The 18,821-nt window shown below is 51.8% G+C and overlaps 2 protein-coding genes across 2 annotated transcripts; one reads left to right on the forward strand and one right to left on the reverse strand.

Moving 5' to 3' along the window:
• Positions 1 to 2,793: 2,793 nt before the first annotated feature.
• COL26b_006427 (uncharacterized protein) lies at positions 2,794 to 8,109 on the reverse strand (the record flags this gene model as incomplete). Its single annotated transcript, XM_053179246.1, has 7 exons — positions 2,794 to 3,119; positions 3,457 to 3,525; positions 3,658 to 4,643; positions 4,698 to 6,219; positions 6,270 to 6,885; positions 6,935 to 7,738; positions 7,798 to 8,109. 7 exons carry the CDS (start codon positions 8,107 to 8,109, stop codon positions 2,794 to 2,796), a joined length of 4,635 nt encoding a protein of 1,544 aa, XP_053036833.1.
• Positions 8,110 to 16,106: 7,997 nt separating this feature from the next.
• COL26b_006428 (uncharacterized protein) lies at positions 16,107 to 18,332 on the forward strand (the record flags this gene model as incomplete). The annotated part of the gene is made up of 4 exons (XM_053179247.1): positions 16,107 to 16,792; positions 16,848 to 17,327; positions 17,426 to 17,547; positions 17,617 to 18,332. 4 exons carry the CDS (start codon positions 16,107 to 16,109, stop codon positions 18,330 to 18,332), a joined length of 2,004 nt encoding a protein of 667 aa, XP_053036834.1.
• Positions 18,333 to 18,821: the final 489 nt, after the last annotated feature.

An 18,821-nucleotide genomic window follows, 5' to 3' on the forward strand; every position in this document is an offset into this window, starting at 1 on the left:
CAATTCGAATTTCCGTCGCCAGTAACATAATGTTGGGCGAACAAACCCCGAGGCTGGCTAGAAGAACTCAGCCGAGATGGACCGAACTGGAAGGACTTGAGATTCCCGTGTGTCGTTTGTAATCCAAACTGCCCGGAAGGGTTGGCTCTGATAGTCTGAATTTATATGTTTCGACTCTGACGCGGACATCCCCTTTTTGGCGGGTACGATCATGTGAATCGTGTCTCCTTCCTAGCATCCTTGCGTTCAACTCTGCGCGGACTATATATTGCAACGCAGTTTCCATCTATTACGGTAGTCAATCAATCGCCTTGTTCAAATCTGCTTGGAATGATATCTCGCTTTGTCCGGTTTCATTCACCATGATTGCCCTCAATCGTACGTGCACCTGAGCGTTGGTATCTAAGGATTAAGGGAGGCCATGAAGACGAAACACTTGGGGAAATACTCGTCCTCATGGTCGCCAGAAGATGATGGAAGGTACCACCTCTGTTGAAATTAGGACAGTTGCACCGACAACGGTAGGTTTGATCAAATAAACTCGACATTGCCGTATGCTTTCCCACCGAACTCTAGTATAGACTAGTCCGATAAATCAGTTGATGTTCATTCTAAAGATTTTCTCGGGACAAATCTCTTCCATTTAAGCATATGCCAAAGTCAACTATGTTCTCGTTGACGGCCATGCGCAGCACGCAGATCTGGGACTGTAGTTGCAAAGAAAGCCCATCCATCACATAAAGCCAGATCTGACTTTCAATAACACCGGCAGAAGCATTTCATCGGGTCGCGCCAATGCCTTTTCTAAGGTGCCGGTGTCTAAATCAGTCATCGAACGCTCTCAGCTCCAACACCAAGACATTGAAGCTAAGAAACGGGTCATCACCTAAGAGCTGTGAGGATTCAAACGCTATAACCAACGGGAGATATTCACGGACGGCGGGGAGTGCCCGGATGGACACAAGCATTCAAGGACTGAGAATGGAATGCAGCAGCTTTTGATGCCTAACTTATACGCTTATTTGACACAGGCATCTAGAAAGAAAGTGTACGGCAACAAGCATTCTAATTCTATCAAATGGATTGTTTGATACAACGCTTTTATAAGGTAAGAGGACTTACGCCGTTAGCCAGCGTCACCCGCAGACGTCATCATCACTTAACTATGCCAGTATACCGGTCTGTTCATGTACGGAATAACTGATTCTTACAAAACCCCAAGCCGATGCTCAACGGTTATTCTCTTCCGGGCAAAGATACAGGGGCCGGCACAAGAAGATTACAATATCTCAGTGACAAGGCATGCCATCGTGACATATTGAGTCTGTGTGACCAAGGATACAAGACCAGCGGCACTCGCTCCACCGCTGGATAAGTTCGTCTAGAATACAGAGTCGACAACGACGACAGCAGAAGTAGTGCCTTGCATCAAGATATCATAACGTAAAGCCACACTCACATCTATGCCGCGAAGCTATGCTGGCAGGATTGAGCAGTATCTCGCGAAATGGCGTCGAACAAAACCAACATTGCAATCCTCGCTTTTCGTACGAAAAATTCCGGTGTTATAACGTCCACTATGGAAACTTCCGACTTCGTCCAGGTGGACATGCCAGGTTTGAAACCTCAAGACACCTCAACATGGAGACCAGGACCGTGACGTAGGTAGGTTAGGACCACGGCGCAAAGGAGCCTGCATCACATGGTCAAGTCATGAGAAGAGACACACATCCAAGTTGTGGAACTATCAACCCGGTCCCGTCCGGCCCTCGACAACCACATATCGCCGGCCTCCGACCTCCAACCTCCCCAACAAGTCCTCCCGTCACGGAGCCGCCCGATCACCAAACCCGGCCCTCAAATCCCGTATATTAAATCAAGAAAACCACCAAAGACCGAGGCCATCAAAAGCCGAAAGCACACCCCCCCAAATAAAAACACCACATCCTACCTACGCCCGTCTCACAACCTCCACGCGACGTGCACCAACATCATCGTCGTCCCAACCAACGGCCGTCCAACCCTCGGCAGCCACTAAGCCACGAATTGCCGCGTCTGCCCACGCTGACGTTACACAACACACCCATACACCACCACACGCCACACACACACCCAAAAATCCCAATTCAGCCAGTGACGGCTGTCCGGTCAAGTGTGCCAGAACGTGTGTTACACAGGAAGGGACGCAACTAAGCAATCCGGACAACACCCACATTTCTTCATGAACTACTGAGGCGAACAAGTGTGTTCGATGCCGTCCTTCTGTGGGCCAAAGTGACGAACGAGAAAAGGGTGTGCCGCCGGATAACCGCCTCGCCGGATACGAACAGCATCTTCGGCCAGCCGCAACGCGACCGACCGGACGTAGCGAAGGTAGAAGGAGGGAGGGGGTGCGTACAATGACGACAGACACATCACACACACACACAACCAAGCACGCACTACCCGGACAACCACCGTTTTCTCCGTCGGATAGTGGCAGGCGGACACAGACGCGCACTCAAAGGGTTCAAGGTACACCGGAAGTAGATGCGATGCTTGACGAGGTCTCGAAGAGTAAATCTACAAAGCGCTTTCATGATGAATGATGACACGTCCACACGCAGCTCCTCCCCTCCCCCCATTCTTCGCTCGAAGGCCACACGCAGCCATATCGACGCGGGTTACACAAACTCCACGCGCTTTTCCCTTTTCTCTTTTCACAGCACACACACAATTGGTAAAAAAACTTTTTCTTGTTGGTTAGGCAGGACGTCTTCTCTAAAGTAAGATCGGCAGCTAGCCTGTCCTCATCTATTCGGTATCCAGACCGGCCTGCTTGACAAGCCCGTAAAACACGCCTTGCTTCTTAATAAGCTCTTGAGGGGTGTCGAACTCGACGACCTGGCCCTTGTCGAGGACCACGACGCGGTCGCTGTCGAGGATGGTATTGATACGGTGAGCAACGGTGATGATGGTACGGTTGGCGAAGAGAGGCGAGCGCAGCGTCGTCTGCAGCATGGCGTCCGTCTCGACGTCTACGGCGGCCGTGGCCTCGTCGAGCACGAGAATGTTGGACGGCGTCAGCATGGCGCGGGCGAGCGACACGAGCTGCCGCTGACCCTGTGAGAGGTTGGAGCCTAGACGCGATATTGAGTCAGCACTTGGCCGGTAGGACATGCGGCTTATTCAGTCTGTGGATCGAGACAAGGTGAAGAAGAACCGGGGCAGGATGAGATAAGCCAGCACGAGACATTGACTGCATGCGCGGGAGATCATGCAGGGGACTCTGAATGCGGCGATGGATGCATGTGAAAGGTGACTGTTGTCCCCGCCTCCCTAAAGCCCGATACAACATCGCGAAAAGCTCACGACGTGATTCGGGAACACAGGTCTGTGGACAGCCGCTGGGGGGGCGTGGGATGGCCGAAGCCTCAAAGCCGACAAAAAGCGACACAGAAATTGATGCAAACTCACCTCCTTCGTTAATCTTCGCCTCGAGGCCGCCTTCCATGCTTGATACGTGGTCCTTCAACCGGGCGTGTTCTGTGATAGCACCGCGCATTAGCTCCAATTCGCGGTGAAGGAGGGGTAAAGACACCCTCTCATGGAGTGTGAGGGCGGGGTTTCTTGACGATTGGGTCGGTGAGGGACGGCCGTTTTTTCTGTATTACTTACCCAACACGCTCCAAAGCTCGGTGTCGTCATGCACGTTGCCGGGATCCAGGTTGTCCCGAATAGTGCCCTCGAAAAGGGCCGCGTCTTGCGGGATGATGGCAAGTCTTCTACGGAGGTCCAAAAGTCCAATGGAGGATGTGTTCAGGCTATCGATGCTGATGTTACCAGCGGTCGGCTCGATGATGCGGAATAATGCCAGTGTCAACGATGACTTGCCGGCTCCCGTGCGGCCAACGACACCAATCTTCTCGTGCGACTTGATGTCGAGATTGATGTTCTTCAGCACGTTATCCAGACCCTCGCGGTAGCGGGTGCTGTAGTTCTTGAACTCAAGAGAACCCTTGGAGGGCCAAGCAACAGGAGGCCTGTTGCTCTTGATGATTTCAGGGGCCTCGCTGGGCAGTCTGGCATACTCCAGAACACGCTCGACTGAGACAATATTCGTCTCGACCTCTACGGTCTGGCGGACAATCCAGTTGAGAGATGTGGTGATCTGCAGGGCATAGGACATGGCCAAACCGACGAGACCAGGGCTGAGGTTGCTGTGGCTCGCGACGGAGACGACGGCAAAGCCAGCGGCAGACATAATGACGATGGCACCAATGAACTCCAATCGGACAGCCAGCCATCTATTGGCGCTAATAGAGGGGAAGTAAGCCTTGAGGTTGGCATCGACACGCCATTCGTTCTCGAGCTCGAATCTCTGCTGCTGTCTGTAGGCTCGAATAGTCGAGATACCTCCAAGAGACTCCTGGAAGTGAGCGTAGATCGGACTCTTGGTAACGCTGTCAAGTCGCTTGAGCTCTCGGGAAGTGCGAAGGTAGTATCGCTGGATCCAGTAGTACATGAGGCCGATAGGAATAATCAAAGCAGTGAAAGCGGGAGTGGCAATAGCGATAACACCCAGAGTGAAGCCGGAGCGAGCAACGTTCACGAACAGCATGTTGAATGTCCTGGCGAGAACCTCATCAACCCTGTAGATATCACTGGATGCAAGTTAGTTTCTTTTTCGAGCATGTTGAGAGAGTGGGGCTACCAACCTGGAGAATCTGTTCAGAATGCGGCCCGTAGGCGTGACATCAAAGAAGGACATGGGGGACCTGAAGATGGCATTGGCCATGGCTTCATGCAACTTTCGTGACGCCTCGATAGAGCAGAAGATCCACAAGATGAGTGTTTGACAGACGGTCAAGAGAGAAGATCCGATACCAAATGCGAAGTAGATGCCAATGTACTTGCCGACTTCGGGATTGCCGCCGTACTTGGCGTTGTGCTCAGCCCAGGTCTTGAGCCAAGCAGAACCACCAATGTTGGCTGACTGAGAGGCAACGAGAGTCACAAGGTAGATAATGACAGCAATAACGTTGCTGTTTCTGGCGTACTCCAGGTAGACATCCCACTTGACCTTGCCTTGCTCAGAATGTTCCTTGGCCTGCTTGGTCTTGCTGCCGGAGACTTCCTCGTCAGTGAGCTTGCCACGAGGGCCTCTGAAGCTGGCGGTGCTTGCACGGCGAAGAGTTGCCATGCTCGATGACCGCTTCTTATGCTGCATGGCAGCGCCAGTCTTAATAGGCTCCATCTCAGGCAACTGCTCCTGGGCTTCCTCCATCTCGGCCTTCTCTTGACTGCTGCCCTCGGCTTCGATGACCGTGGAGGTCTCGCTGCTGGAACCGCTCGAGCTGGCCGAAGAAGATGATCCTGAGTCTTGTCCAGCGGTCTTCATGAGTTCGTTGATCATGCCCTTCATGGCCACAAGCTGCTTGTAGGTTCCTCGCTCGGCGATTTCACCGTCCCGGAGCAGGGTGATGAAGCTGGCCTCGGGAAGGACTGCGATGGCGTTGGTTGCGAGGATACGAGTCTTCGTGTTCAGGAGACCTCTGGGGCCCAGGACATTCTCAATGATGTGGCGACCGACATGCGAATCCACGGCAGACAGGACGTCGTCGAAAAGATAGATGTCAGCTCGAGCATAGACCGCTCTAGCCAAAGCAACACGAGCCTTCTGGCCACCACTCAAAGAGATACCTCTTTCACCGACGACAGTCTCGTCGCCGTCGGGAAGCTGATTGAAGTCATCGAGCAGAGCGCAGGCCTTCACGGTCTTTTCATAGAATTCGGAATCATATCGGTAACCGAAAACAATATTCTCCTTCACCGTGGCGTTCAAGATCCAAGCGCTCTGAGAAGCATACGCCACAGTTCCATGAACTTGGACGTCACCCTTCACCTTCCACAGATCACCCAGAATGCTCTGAAGGAAGGAAGACTTGCCCGCGCCGACTCTGCCGACGATGCAGGACAACTCGCCCTTGTAGGCGGTGAAGTCAATGTCCCTGAGGACCTCCCTGTCCTCATGACGGTTCCAGGAGAAGTTTCCGTCTCGGATCATAACGGTCTCCTCTCCCATCTCCTCGGGGGCGGGCTTGATGGTAATGGCGTCAGGCTGGATCTCCTCAGCGGTAAGGAAGTCAGTCAGACGACCGACTGCAACGCTGGCCTCAACGATGGAGGTGATGACCATGGGAAGAACAGCCAGAGGGAAAGTGAGGAGGTTGAAGAGAGCTACACGAGGTCAGTGTTTGATCCTTAAAGAGGCGATGACAAGAACTTACTCAGTGCTGGGAAGACGATTTCAGTCGTCAAGGGCTTATCTTGCGTCAACACGAACACGGTAAAGGTAGAGCAAGACACGAAGAAGGGAGCAGTGCTCCAGGTAAAGTTGGCGAAAGCTTGAGTGGCGCCAATCTTGCGCAGGTTCTTCAACTCGAGGTCATTTCGCACAAAGTTCAACTTGTTCATGAAAGCAGCACCCCAGGCATAGAGCTTGATGCTCTTCATGTTGGTGATGATCTCGTTGATGAGACGGCTTCGCTTGTCCTTGTTCTTCATCTGCTCCTTCTGCAAGTTTCTCATGATTCTCGCAATAAACCCATGGGCAGGCATCATAATGATCATGACACCAATACCAGCAAGCATCGACCAGCCAACCAATTGATACAGGGAAACCATGCAGATGATGATCTGGAAAGGTGCAGACCAGACCTGTTGGGCGAACTGGGTTAGATCCTGCAGACGCTGCGCATCAACAGCCATGTAGTTCACAATGTCACCAGTCGTCTTGGATGACCGGCCCTCGTTGGACAGTTTCATGGACTTCTTGTAGATGGCAGACGCAAGGCCGCCCTTGATACGCATGCCGGTGACGAAGGCGAGTTGGAAGTATTGGTGCTGCATCGTGTTAGTAAGCGGGTCTTCAAGAGTTCGGAAAGCAACTTACAATCATGGCAGTCTGGAGCACGGCGCATGCGAACATGGCCAACGCAAGCGCAGCACCCCAGATGACCGGCTCCTCCTCAGCGTCGCTGTCGGAGCGGTACGAATCGACGAAAGCGATGAGGTACTTGAGCAGTTGCGGCTGGAGATATTGGGTGACATCATTGACGATTTTGAAGAGCGCGGCAACCGCATAAGGGCCGCCGTAGGCTCTGAACATGGCAATCCACAGCGAAGGGTTCTTCTTCTTGAGCTCAATCTCCCAAGCATCTTGGAATGCGTCTCCAGTGTTCTTCGTCTGGTCCTTCTTGGCAAGCCCCCAAAGATCGTCCTCAGTCAGGTACTGCTTGTAGCCGTAGCGCATCAAAGGGGTCATCCACGAAAAGGTCAGGAGGGAAAATACAGTCGCGTATTCGATCGGGCACTCCTCCTCGTCAATCAGAGCCTCGTATGCGCTGACTTTCCTGGGCCAAAGCCACTCGAGCCCAAACTCCACGATGGACAGTGCGAAGCCGATTGTGTAAGTGATGAAGTAGGCCTCGTTCTTGGTGTACAGCTGCTGGGAGATGAGGGATCGGAGCTTTACAGCGTATGCGATGAGGAGAAACAGCCAGTAGAACAGAACAACGCCGTTCGCATTGCGCAGTCGGGCGTGCTCGAGCCACTGGATGGAGAAGATTACACCGAGGGAGAGGATGGTGCCGACGGTGGTCCAGAACCTGAAATCGCCGTACCAGACTCCGGGATAGCTAATTATTTGAATTACGAGCTGTACAATGACATCGGCGATAATGAATCCAAGTAGTGTCTGCAGAGGCGACATGTCAGCCGGGGGGAGCGGGGGGATTCGGCGCAAGTAAGACTTACCTGCTTCGCCCAGAAGTGCCAGTCTTTGGGGGCGTCGGAAGGTCTCTTGCGCTGGACGAGCCAGATGATTGCGAGGAGTCCAAAGACGACACCGAACGCAGCGACGGAGGCTATCCAAACATCAATGAAGCAGGGTGTGAAGTCGTATCGGATCGGGCTCAATGGCCCCCAGCCCTCCTCGTTGCCGCATAGCGGCTGTTTGATATGCTCGGTCGCGGAGAGATAGTGGCTACCGAGTGATCCCATGCGATGGAATCCGGTGAACGATCCGGTGTGCAGCACGCGCTGCGACGAGTAGTCGGAATAGTCCATGATGAATGCTCTGCGGTTCCCCGGGCCCGCCTGTCAACGCATGCTAAGGTATCGTGGACAGAGCGAAGCGCTGGGGATGTTTCGATCGCGTGGGGTTTCTCGTTGATCGCAGGCCGTTTCCAATTGTTTTCGCTCGTATATATGTACACGAGGCGAAGGGGAAAACGAAACAAGAAACGACACGGTCGACACTGTCGTGGCGGTGGGAGCGAAAGGGAAAGGGAAAAAAAAGTTTTTGGAGGGACGACCGAGTCGAGTCGAGACGGTATCGGGATGCGACGTGCCGCGAGTGTCGAGAGGGTCACGGTGCAGCAGAGCAGAGGCGACACTGGAAGAAAGGTGTGGTGGAGGTCCACTTCACTTGCGGTGCTGCAGAGGCCGGTCCAGGTTCAGTTCCAAAATGCGAGGATCGCTGTGAGTGATGCTGCGTGGTTTGTCAGCTTTCCCACTGTTCGCTCGGGTTCGGAGGACCACAGCGCCATCCAGCGGTGCCAGTCCCAGGGCTCACCGCAGTTTAGCTCTCGGAAAAGTGGGGAGCTATGACGACCTGCATTGAAGCCTGTCCCGCATTCGGCTTTTCGCGATACATCTCCGGTACCTCCGACGCATGCACAACCCCAGGAGCCTGTCCAGTCAGCAGCCAGTCCGCCGCACTTACGCCGTACTTACACCGTACTGCCAGGTCGGTAGCTGAGTCGCGCGCATCCATCAGTAGAGGTCGCGTCGGCAACTCGGATCCCCAATTCCTTCCTTCAGACCTATCCGCGTTTACGAAGACGACGTATTGTGAGGACGCGAAAGATAGGACGCTCGGATGCTACTAGAACAAGCCAGCGTGCCTTCGTGGAGATGCGACGACATACTTGTACAACAAACAGGCAGCATACTTCTGCAACAAACAGGCAGCAGAGGACGTTGCATTGCTTACTGCCATAGTCTGAGCTGAGAGTGCCATCACAACTTCAGAAGAAAGCTCAATTGAAGCTTAAGCCGGACTGGACCCCTAGTCACTCTAAGACCTGACTGGCTGGTTGTTTGATCTGTTTCCGTCAATGCAACTCCAGCAAATTGCTTCTTCTGCTGATCCGATAGCTGACAGAGAGCCCTGACCTGGTCTTAAGGTTTGTGACACGTTTATCAACAGATAAACCCCGCCGCGTGCGACATGAATGCGATTACAAGCTTCATCTTTCATCCACTCACTTTTTGCATGCAAAGAAGCCCGCAAATTGGACGTTGAAACCATGACTTTCACCTGCGGCACTTGTAATCGCCAGTTCTGGGCTGGATGGCGAGCTAGGGATCAGCATTGCGATGCTACCGGCCATTCCCCACCTAGATTTGAATGATATTCTTGCGATGAGTATTTCGCCGACAGCGAGGACAAGCAAGAGCACGAAGCGGAAGACCATTTACATTGCGGTCCTTGTGACAGAGACTTCACGTCTTGGAACGCTATCCAACAGGTCTTTAGATATCTCTCCCAATCCCTTGATGCAGCCATTGTCTGACACAAGTCAGCACTTAAATTCTAGAATTTCCTGCCCCTTTCGCGGAGTCGAGCGAGCTTCCGCAACCGGCCTGGTTCACCATCTTGAAAGAGGAAGCTGTCCCAACGCGCCCCTCAACCGCGATGCTCTCTATCTCGCCGTCAGACGCCGGGACCCGAACGGCATTATCTCTAAGAAGTTGCTCGAGTTTCACGGCCCTCCCACATACTCGGCAACCGAGAACTCGTACAACTACAGACATGATGCGTATCAGTGTTACATGTGCGGTAACTTGTACGGAAAGCTGAACTCGCTCAACCAACACCTCAACTCGCCGGTTCACCAACAACCGCTCTATCATTGTCCCAACAGGCACTGTGGAAGAGAGTTCACTACCTTGGCCGCCACCATGAATCATCTAGAAAGTGAAAGCTGCGGGTTCATGCGCTTTGAAGCTGTCCAGCAGAACGTGGGCCGGATCCTTGATTCGCGACGCATGATCCAGTTTTAATTGTGTTGAAAAGCAAGCAGGTCTTGCGGATCATCCTTCTTAAACCACAATGTAAGATCAAGTTGTTCATTAAATGATATGTAATGTTGGTCAGCTACCTTGCGTCTTCATATATGTCGTCTATGGCCTCAGGTCTTTAATTTCAGCTTCTTTGTATCTTGCCACCATCATCTCCAATCGATGCTGAAGGACGTCTTCCGCCCGCTCCATAACGTGTTTTCCAGCTTTTTTCGGTATCCATGACGGTAAGGAGCACACGCTCCAGTCAGGACTGACCTCGGCACCCAGAAATCCTCGATCAGCGTTGTTGTTGCAGAATTGGAAGAGATAAGCGCAGGTAGGGCAGCACTGCTCAGTAGTAACCACCAACTTCAGGGGCCGTTTCATTTGGAGCAAGAGCTGGATGCGTAGCATCGTAGCTTCGTGGTGAACAGTGCCGTCATGGTGCGTGGCGTCGAAGTCATACTCAGAGCCTCCGCGAACCGCCGTGCGTTGACTATTGATCCAGCTCATGATACGTTGTTGCGTTTTCGTTGATCTCGTCCGGCCCTCTGGTGGCTTCAAGGTGCCCAGTAGCTCGCTGATGGGGAGCATCTCGCGGTCTCCGCCGTCTATCGTACCCTCGAAGAAACGAAAATGTGTCTTCCACACTATCTCTGACACGATTTCCTGCCCGGGCCTCGCCTTGAGATCCATATCCCTAGGTACGAAATCCATCATGGCGCGGACATGCAGCGAGAGATTTTTAATGTACTGCTTCCCGGCATCTGCCCAATCCCACTCTGAAACCGTGTCAAGGTGACGCAACATTTCTCTCTCTGGGTTGGTATCCGAATAATACCGGTGCTTCCCTCGGCGGTCGGCGGTGTCGCTGATGGGAGCCTTCTTGTAGTACTCATGGTATAACGGCGACTCTGATTCAACACACAAGGCGGAACTGAGCTTGTACACGCGAGCAAGTAAGTGGAGGTGTTGGTAAATCCTGTGCTCGAACATGTGGTGGAACAACGAAAAATGGTAAGCCCACGCGACGAGCTGATCTGCGCTGTCGTCGAAATATGTGCGGTCGTTATTCCATCTCTCACGATCGGACCTTCTCTTAACTAATCCCCTGATAGCATGGCAGTTGCCTTTTACGAGCCGACTGAGGACAGCATGGAACGCTTTCCTGCCGTCCAAGTCGTACCAAGGGTTCCTCCCGTACGGATAAACCTCGAGACCTGGGCCTTTTCCTTGGGATCGGAGAAAGGCGACCACTACTTGCATGATCTTGAGTTGCTCGCGGAAAAAGGCTGGGCTCCTCCTTCGTCCCATTGGTAATATTCCTTACACTCCGCGATCGTGGCGGACGTGATAGCCGTGAAGAAATTGCGTTTGCTCTCCCCTCGTCGGTAAGTCCCCGCTTCCATCTTCTCGCAGCATGAAATGGCCACGTACCGGCGGAATGCTGCCAGGCCCTGGGCATAGTGTTGAAATGTTCTTGCCGTCCGCATATTTCTCAAGATATCGATGACATTCCCAACATGCGTGCCGGGGGTGATGTTCGCCATGTTAGTTATATAGTAATGTGCCACCGAAACGTCGTCAGGAATGCCTTCCACGTCCGGCTGCAACATTTGACGGACTGCCTGCTTGGGAAGCGCCTGTGGTGAAGGCTCGTCCTTGCCTGCACTCCGCACGGCGATCGAGAGGACGGCATGGCCCGATGCAGGGTCGTCTCCACCAGGTCTCTTGGGCCCTTGCAGCATCACGGTGACAACCTCATCCTTTCGCACGAGGAGGGTTGCGAAGGAAGCTGCGCACTCCTTGTACGTGTAGCCTTCGTCTTTACCTACGCCTTCAATATGAAGTCGCATGTCCTCAAGTAAAAGGGGGCCTAAGAGCGGGGCTGAATCGAGATGGTATCCATTCGTCAATGACAAGAGTTGCGTTATGGACCGAAGTCTCAGTATCTCGTCGCGTGAGAGGACATCTCTGTTGTCGATAATCGTCATGAAGCTGTCGAGATCTCGCTGTTGTTGTTCAAATTACCCGAATAGGATCGAAGCGCGGACGAAGAGTAGAAATGGGTTGAAGAAGCCGCCAGGAGTGACAAGATGGGACCGGAAAGAGATACCCAAACGCTGGAGGGACCAAAATACAGCAAGTTTATGGAGACAAAATAAGAACGAATAGAGTTTATTTGATACAAAGATTTAGAGGCCAGCAAGGTCGTTCATCAGGGTATGAAGACACTTTATTGAGGATAAATATGCCATCAAGGGGGTCACTGGCTGTTCCTGCAAATCGCGGCTGTAGAAATTCATGCCGAGGAAAGCACTTGTTCCATCTGTGTCGCTTTCATAGAGTTGTTCTTGCCTCCCTTTACCCTGCACACCTGCCCTCCTACGTTGCATTCGCCTTCCTAGTGTCTCTCTGAGACTCGGGAACACCATCCAACAGTCCAAGTTACGTATTGGATGATCCAGATACTTATGTGACCCCGACTTCCTTCGATAATGCTTACTTCCCTTCTCATTCCTGATGTTCACTCGCCTTCCGCTCTTCCAGCAGATCCTTTGTGATCCAAAGATGTTCGATAAACTCCGGCAATCGTTCCCGTAGCTCCTCAGCTACGAAGTTGAGCATATATGTGCCTGCTTCTCGAGGGATCCATGGAGGCAGAGAGCAAGGGATCCAGACACGGTGATCTTCAGAGTGGACTACCTTCACGCCTGCTCTTCTCGAATAGAATCTTATAAGCAGATCGCAAGCTGGGCAACAACGCCCGGTCACCGCAAGTTGGGTGATGTTCTTCTGGAAGATATCTATCACTTCCTTGTCAGGAAGCACGATGTCTGCAGGTGCCGTGAATTTGCTACCCAATCTGCGCCTCTCCCTGGCCAGCAAGTGAAGGCAGATTATGTACGCCTCAGGATGCGATTCTCCACTGAAGTATGATGTTTCCAGATCGATGTCTTCCCTTGGGGGCTCAGATTCTCTTCGCTCAATGTCGATCAGTTCACAGATTTGGCTTTGGTCGTCTTCCGATAATGTTTTCGTGAATAGCTTAAAAGTGCGTAGCAACTCTGCCAGAGGGAGTTTATCGTGATCCTCATCGTTTGGGGTGATATCAAGAAGCTGGAATCGCGTTCTTGATAGTGTATCCATCGCTTGTCTTTTATCCTTGGCATTCAGAGAAAGTGAGCCTGGCTCAAATTCGAACATGCCATTGGAATGAGCAGTGATGTTATCGAGATACACCATCGCAGCTCTTGGCCAGCTCCTACGAGACCGGTGATCAAGGACAGAGAGGTCGAATGCTTCGTGCCCAAGCTCAGCCTGGTCATAGTATGGCCCCACTCCAGCTTCCTGGAGGATGTATTCACCAAGAGACGACGACGGATTGTAAACAGCGACGCCTGGATGCAGCGGCGAGGCGATGAAACTATCCATATTATCCGTGTGAAACTCGTGCTTGAGCCAATCCATGTGCGACGATAGGGTATGGCGAAACTTGCTCACAAAAACGTTGAGCATGTATATCCAGCTGTTGAACTCCACTGCCAGTCCATAAATTTCGGTATCTTGTAGATGTTGTCTTTTGGAATCGAGCTTCAACGTCTTGGAACTTGCTTCGTGAAGCGCCTTTTTAGAGGAGACAAGCCTGTCCAGCTTCTCTGCAGAGGCCCCTAGCAGTGATCGAAGGATGTGATGAAAGGCTTCCCTGTCCTTGGTCGTGTGGTACCACTTCGAGACCGATGGGTGGTAGTCTTCGATATTCTCTCCGTACCCATTTTCTCTGAGGAATTGGATTATGTGGTTCAGTCGGGCGAAGCTACATTCAGAGAGCGACGGGAATCCGAGTCCGAATGGAGGCCACTCTTCCTTGTTGGAAGAAACACGGCAGGTGAAGTCATGCGTCAAAATGTTGTAGAAGTTTCTTCTGCTGCCGCCGTTAGATGCCTTTATCTTCCTTGTCTCGTCTGGCTCTGTCTGTCCTTCGGTTTCGTCGTTCTCCGTAGTCTCGTTTTCACTTGTCTTGTCGTCTGGAATCGTCTTGTCTGAGCCATCTGAGTTCCTCGAGCCTCGGAAAAAGCGTGCCTGCATCTTCTCGCACCCTGCAATTATGCAATATACACGAAACTGGGTAGTGGCCTGTTGCAAAGTGTCGGCCGTGCGAGCATCTCGCATGCAGTTGAGGAGTCGTACAACGTTACTGGCATGTTTGATGAAGTTGTCTTTTACCTGGAAATGTGGTCCATTGGTCTGTTCTGTGATTGATTCCCCAATGTAGGGACTCAGCAGGTCTTCAGGAACTCCGTCTCCGTTGATGTTTGTGACTCTGCACCTCACCTGCCCAAATGTAGCCTCTGACTTGTTCTCCGATGCTGCTCCGGACTGGCTGCACGTGTCAGTCCGAGAACTTGCCACTATCACACCCGTCGGCGAGTCGCTATTCATATCGAGCAGAGCGGTAGCAGCGAACTCGTCCTTTCGAGCGAGAATGTTCGCAAAGCTGGACGTGTAAACGTAGCCTCGTCTGATAGCGGTACGGTCTGTTCTTACGCGATCATCAGGCATCTCGTCAGGAGTTTCAGGCTTGAAGACGTGGTTCGTCAGGGATAGAAGCTCCGTCATTGTCCGAAATCTCAAGTGTTCATCCCGTGAGAGCAACTCCATGTCGTAGATTGTCGAATAAGGAATGTTGGCCCTAGAGACTGACGGTATAAGAAATAATGTTTGTGAATAATGTTAACCCCGCTGGATTTTCCACGGGCTTGTAAGAAATGTATATCGGAAGGTCTGAGTTTTGAGTATTATGATTTCAATTTAGGGTGAGCTGCGATATCTGCTTCTTCGGGTAAAGCACGCTGTCAATCATAAATCGGAAGGAAATTGCATAATGAAGAGCCAGCAAAAAAGGCTGTTGCGACTTTTAAGTAGAGCACAGAACCTACCTTGTCTGCCTGCAAATTAGACAGAAGTAGTGGTGGGAGCAATGGACAACCTTGTGGGTGATGAACTTGAATTTTACCTTGGCGCTTCTCGTCAACCACGACCATTTATGTAGCAGGCGTTGTTTGGTTTGGGTTTTGCAATGGGTCCTTGTGTCGATATGCTTGGAAATACGGAGGGCCAGATACCAGAGCAAGGCAAGAAACACAATTACGGGCATGCCAACAAAGCACGTAATTTTGAACGTTAAACATGTTTGGGATAAATCTGTTCGGCGACCATGTCGTTCTTGGAGTATTCAGTCTTGGAACGTGAAAGAAAGCACCAAGTCATCTGTCCGCATCCTTATCTGCTCTGCATCTCTGCTCACGTCCCACTTCCTTGTCCCTCTTCCTTTCCCGTCTATCCTTGCCAGTGGTCTCCCGATTCACTTCTCGATTATTCAAGTGCCTGCCTGAAAAGGGGTGACAAAACTTTTTGCAAACTGTTCCCCGGGCAATCTCACCTTTCCGCCCACCTCCGCCATTTATCCTTTTTTCCCCATTCCTCATCCCTACCTCTTTTCTGCGAACTGGAAATCCAGCCGTTTATCACTTTACTGGTCTCGTACTTGTCGAGATCCCACATCCATCTTCTTCGCCACTGGTTGTTTCTTCTTCAATACGCGTTCAGAGCGTGTACCATCATGGTGATCTGACGACGCACTATCGTTGCATCGTTCTCTCACTTCTTCCAGTACAGCGAGAACTACCGCTTCGCAAGGTTCGCGTCGAGCTCCCGTCCGAATTATGACAATATTCCATTCTGACACATCATAGCATCATCCACGAAGATACATCGCCCGGCTCATTGGAAGCGATATTGAGCATCGTTGGTGCTTTGGCCGCGCTTATTTACTCGCGAGCGTTCAGAATCGCAAGGTTTTTATACGATTTGTCGTCTTGCAATAGAAAGAAGTCTCACACTTTCACAGAAAACGTCGCCCTCCTTGACAATCGTCGTCCTCGTTATCGTCGTCGTCGTCGATCTCGACGTCGACGACATCCTTGTTGCCGAAAATGGCACCTGGCAAACCCGAGCTTGCCACAAGACAGATGGATTTAGAATTCCGGTCTACAACGCAATGGCTAGCCATCACGAATGGTTTGGGTCTTTCTGGCGAATCATCAGCGACTACTGCCGCTACCGGTCCACATGAGGTGGCCAAAACCCAGTGGTACGCGGGCAAGAGGAAATCCACTACGCAGAAAATCTACCCATTTGCCGCGCATCTAACGACCCTCCTCGTTCGACAACATGAAGTTGTCGCCGTTGCTCTGTTAGAGACCAACGATGTTTTGATGGATGCAATGCGGCGGCTGAAGCTCACAGCTCTCAATCCCGTCACCGAAAAAGGCCTAGAGTTGGCGGATGTAAGATCCGGGTTCGTCATCACACGAAACTTCAGACGTGACGACGTCCAGCTTCAGGCACCACCTTCAGGCCAGACTCTCGGGCAGATTGATTGCAAGATCGTCAAGCTTACAGGACAGGCCTTCCCCGCGGGCACAAGAGCTGCCAAGTATTACGTTGACAACATCGAGATGACGGTCAGACAAAAGATAGGAGACTCGAGGGGACGGATGATGCTGCGCTCAAAAATATCTTTTGCTATGCACGCCGACAATCTTGTCTGTCTCCTCAGACGCATGCGGCTGGCCCTCACGCAATCGGAGCTTCGAAGAGCGTTCGGAGCTTTCAAGACGTATGTCATAGTCACGAGTTGTGACAAGATGAATGCGCGGTTGCGACGAGGACAGAGATCCGCCCAAGTCCGACACTTCCAAGTCCGACAAGCCCAATTCCGACAAGCCCAAGCCCAGGTCCTCCAATAAGAGAAATTTCTTCGTGGCTCTCACGGCTGATTTTCCCGAGAACGCGCGACGTCTAGCCGGCAAACACTTCCCACCCCCAAGAGACGTCAAACCCCTTACACCTCAACAGATGAAGAACATGAGGCACATCATTGGCTTCCTCAAGGACCGTGGCAAGATCACGGGCATAAAGAATTATCCGCCGTCTACGAAAGAGTGGTATGACCTGAACGGAAGACTCGCATTCCAAGAAATCTTCGCAGCTCTACTGAAGGGTTTTCCTGACGCCCTGAAGGAGTTGGTCAAGCACAAAAGAGAATGCCACTCCAAACAAACGGCGTACCTGAAAAAACCCGCAGGTGCCCAACCAGCTGATGCTACTGTCATGCAGAAGCAAGTCATCAACTTCAACTACTGGATGGCGCTGTTGGATTTGTTTCGGACCATGTTCTCAACGACAATACTGCCTGGGCACTTCGACTGGCTCGAGCAGATCAGCAAGCCATGGATGCACACAACTTCAGACCGGAATCGCCCCTTTCGCAGCATTACGCCGAAGACTCTAACGACATGGACGATAGCAATGATGCAACTGAAGACATTGATGACACCGAGCTAGCAGAACTTGACGAGATTGCCTGCTCAAGTTGGTCCAGAGCCGCGATTACTTACATAAACCTTTTGACGTTGCATTCACAGGCAATCTCTAGCCTAGGAAAGTATGAGGTCAAAGAGACGGACAGCGACCAACAGATTGCCTCATTGATCACATCCAAGTCAGGATTTCGCCTTCTTGAGACCCAGCCGAAATATGACGATCACGAGATGGAGCCACTCAAACAACTTCTTCGGAGAGTCAAGCTTCCCTCGGGCAGATATCTTTCACCCCAGGAGCAAGAAGAAGTGATGAAGCAGATCGCAAGTCTTCGGAAGGATGCTGGTCAGTCGGAGTTCAAATTCGACGAGGCTGTCTTCAATGGCACATGCCACTGCGAGACAATTTTGATATGTCTGCAAATTCTGGCGCGTCACAGAACTGAGATCTCACCGAATGCAGACATCCCAGACAAATCTATCACGGACTTGTTCCTGAAAACAATCAGTGTGATGCCGGTCTCCAAGCACTGCTGCCCCGCATGCAGCAGCGCGGTTGAGTACTATGAGGCCAACATTGGCAATGTCATGTATCTCGGGGGACACAAGAACTGGTCGGCGTGCGCTCTTCCATCTTGGATCTTGAAACATGTTGCCGAGCACATGTTGGAAAAGGCGCAAAAGACGCTGGGAATTCGTCTGGAGAACTTGCTTCTGAAGCGTACATCACCTTCCCCTTCGTCATCAGGAGTTAAGAGTCCGGATGTAGAGCTTTCCATGTATACTGAAGAAGCGAGTCTCCTCGCCTTCACCGATACATACTCGACGTCTCTGTAATTGTCTGGCGCTTGCGAGGTATTCAGCATGAATGTGAACGTCCGTTCATGAGGGGAGAACAAGACGAACAGAGAGGGGTACGACGTCAGAAGTCAGAAGTCACAAATTGGCACAAATTCCGGGACGACGCAACGTGGGACTTCAACATCCCTCGATGTAGGGACCACAAAAATTGGCGTGTTGCTTTCAACAAGACGAATTAGAGCGCAACATGGGACTTCAACAACTCATTTGGGAGGTAATTGCAAAAATTGGCGTGTGACTTTCAACAAGACGAACGGGATTATCGGGTTTGACAGGGGGAAAGCGAATTGTATTTTAGTTCACTGCTACTGGCAGCGAAAGTCCCGAGGGACTTTGGAGACTCTGCAGCAGAGAGTTTGGCTGCGCTGTCCCTCGACTTGAATGCTCTTAGGTAGCTAGGTCTTAGAGATATTACATGAGACAGAGCTTTTGGGCAACACATATCGGCCTTAAGAAGAGACCGAT

The sequence above is a fragment of the Colletotrichum chrysophilum genome, assembly GCF_026319265.1.
Source record: "Colletotrichum chrysophilum strain AFK26 chromosome Unknown scaffold_47, whole genome shotgun sequence".
Lineage (NCBI taxonomy): Eukaryota > Fungi > Ascomycota > Sordariomycetes > Glomerellales > Glomerellaceae > Colletotrichum > Colletotrichum chrysophilum.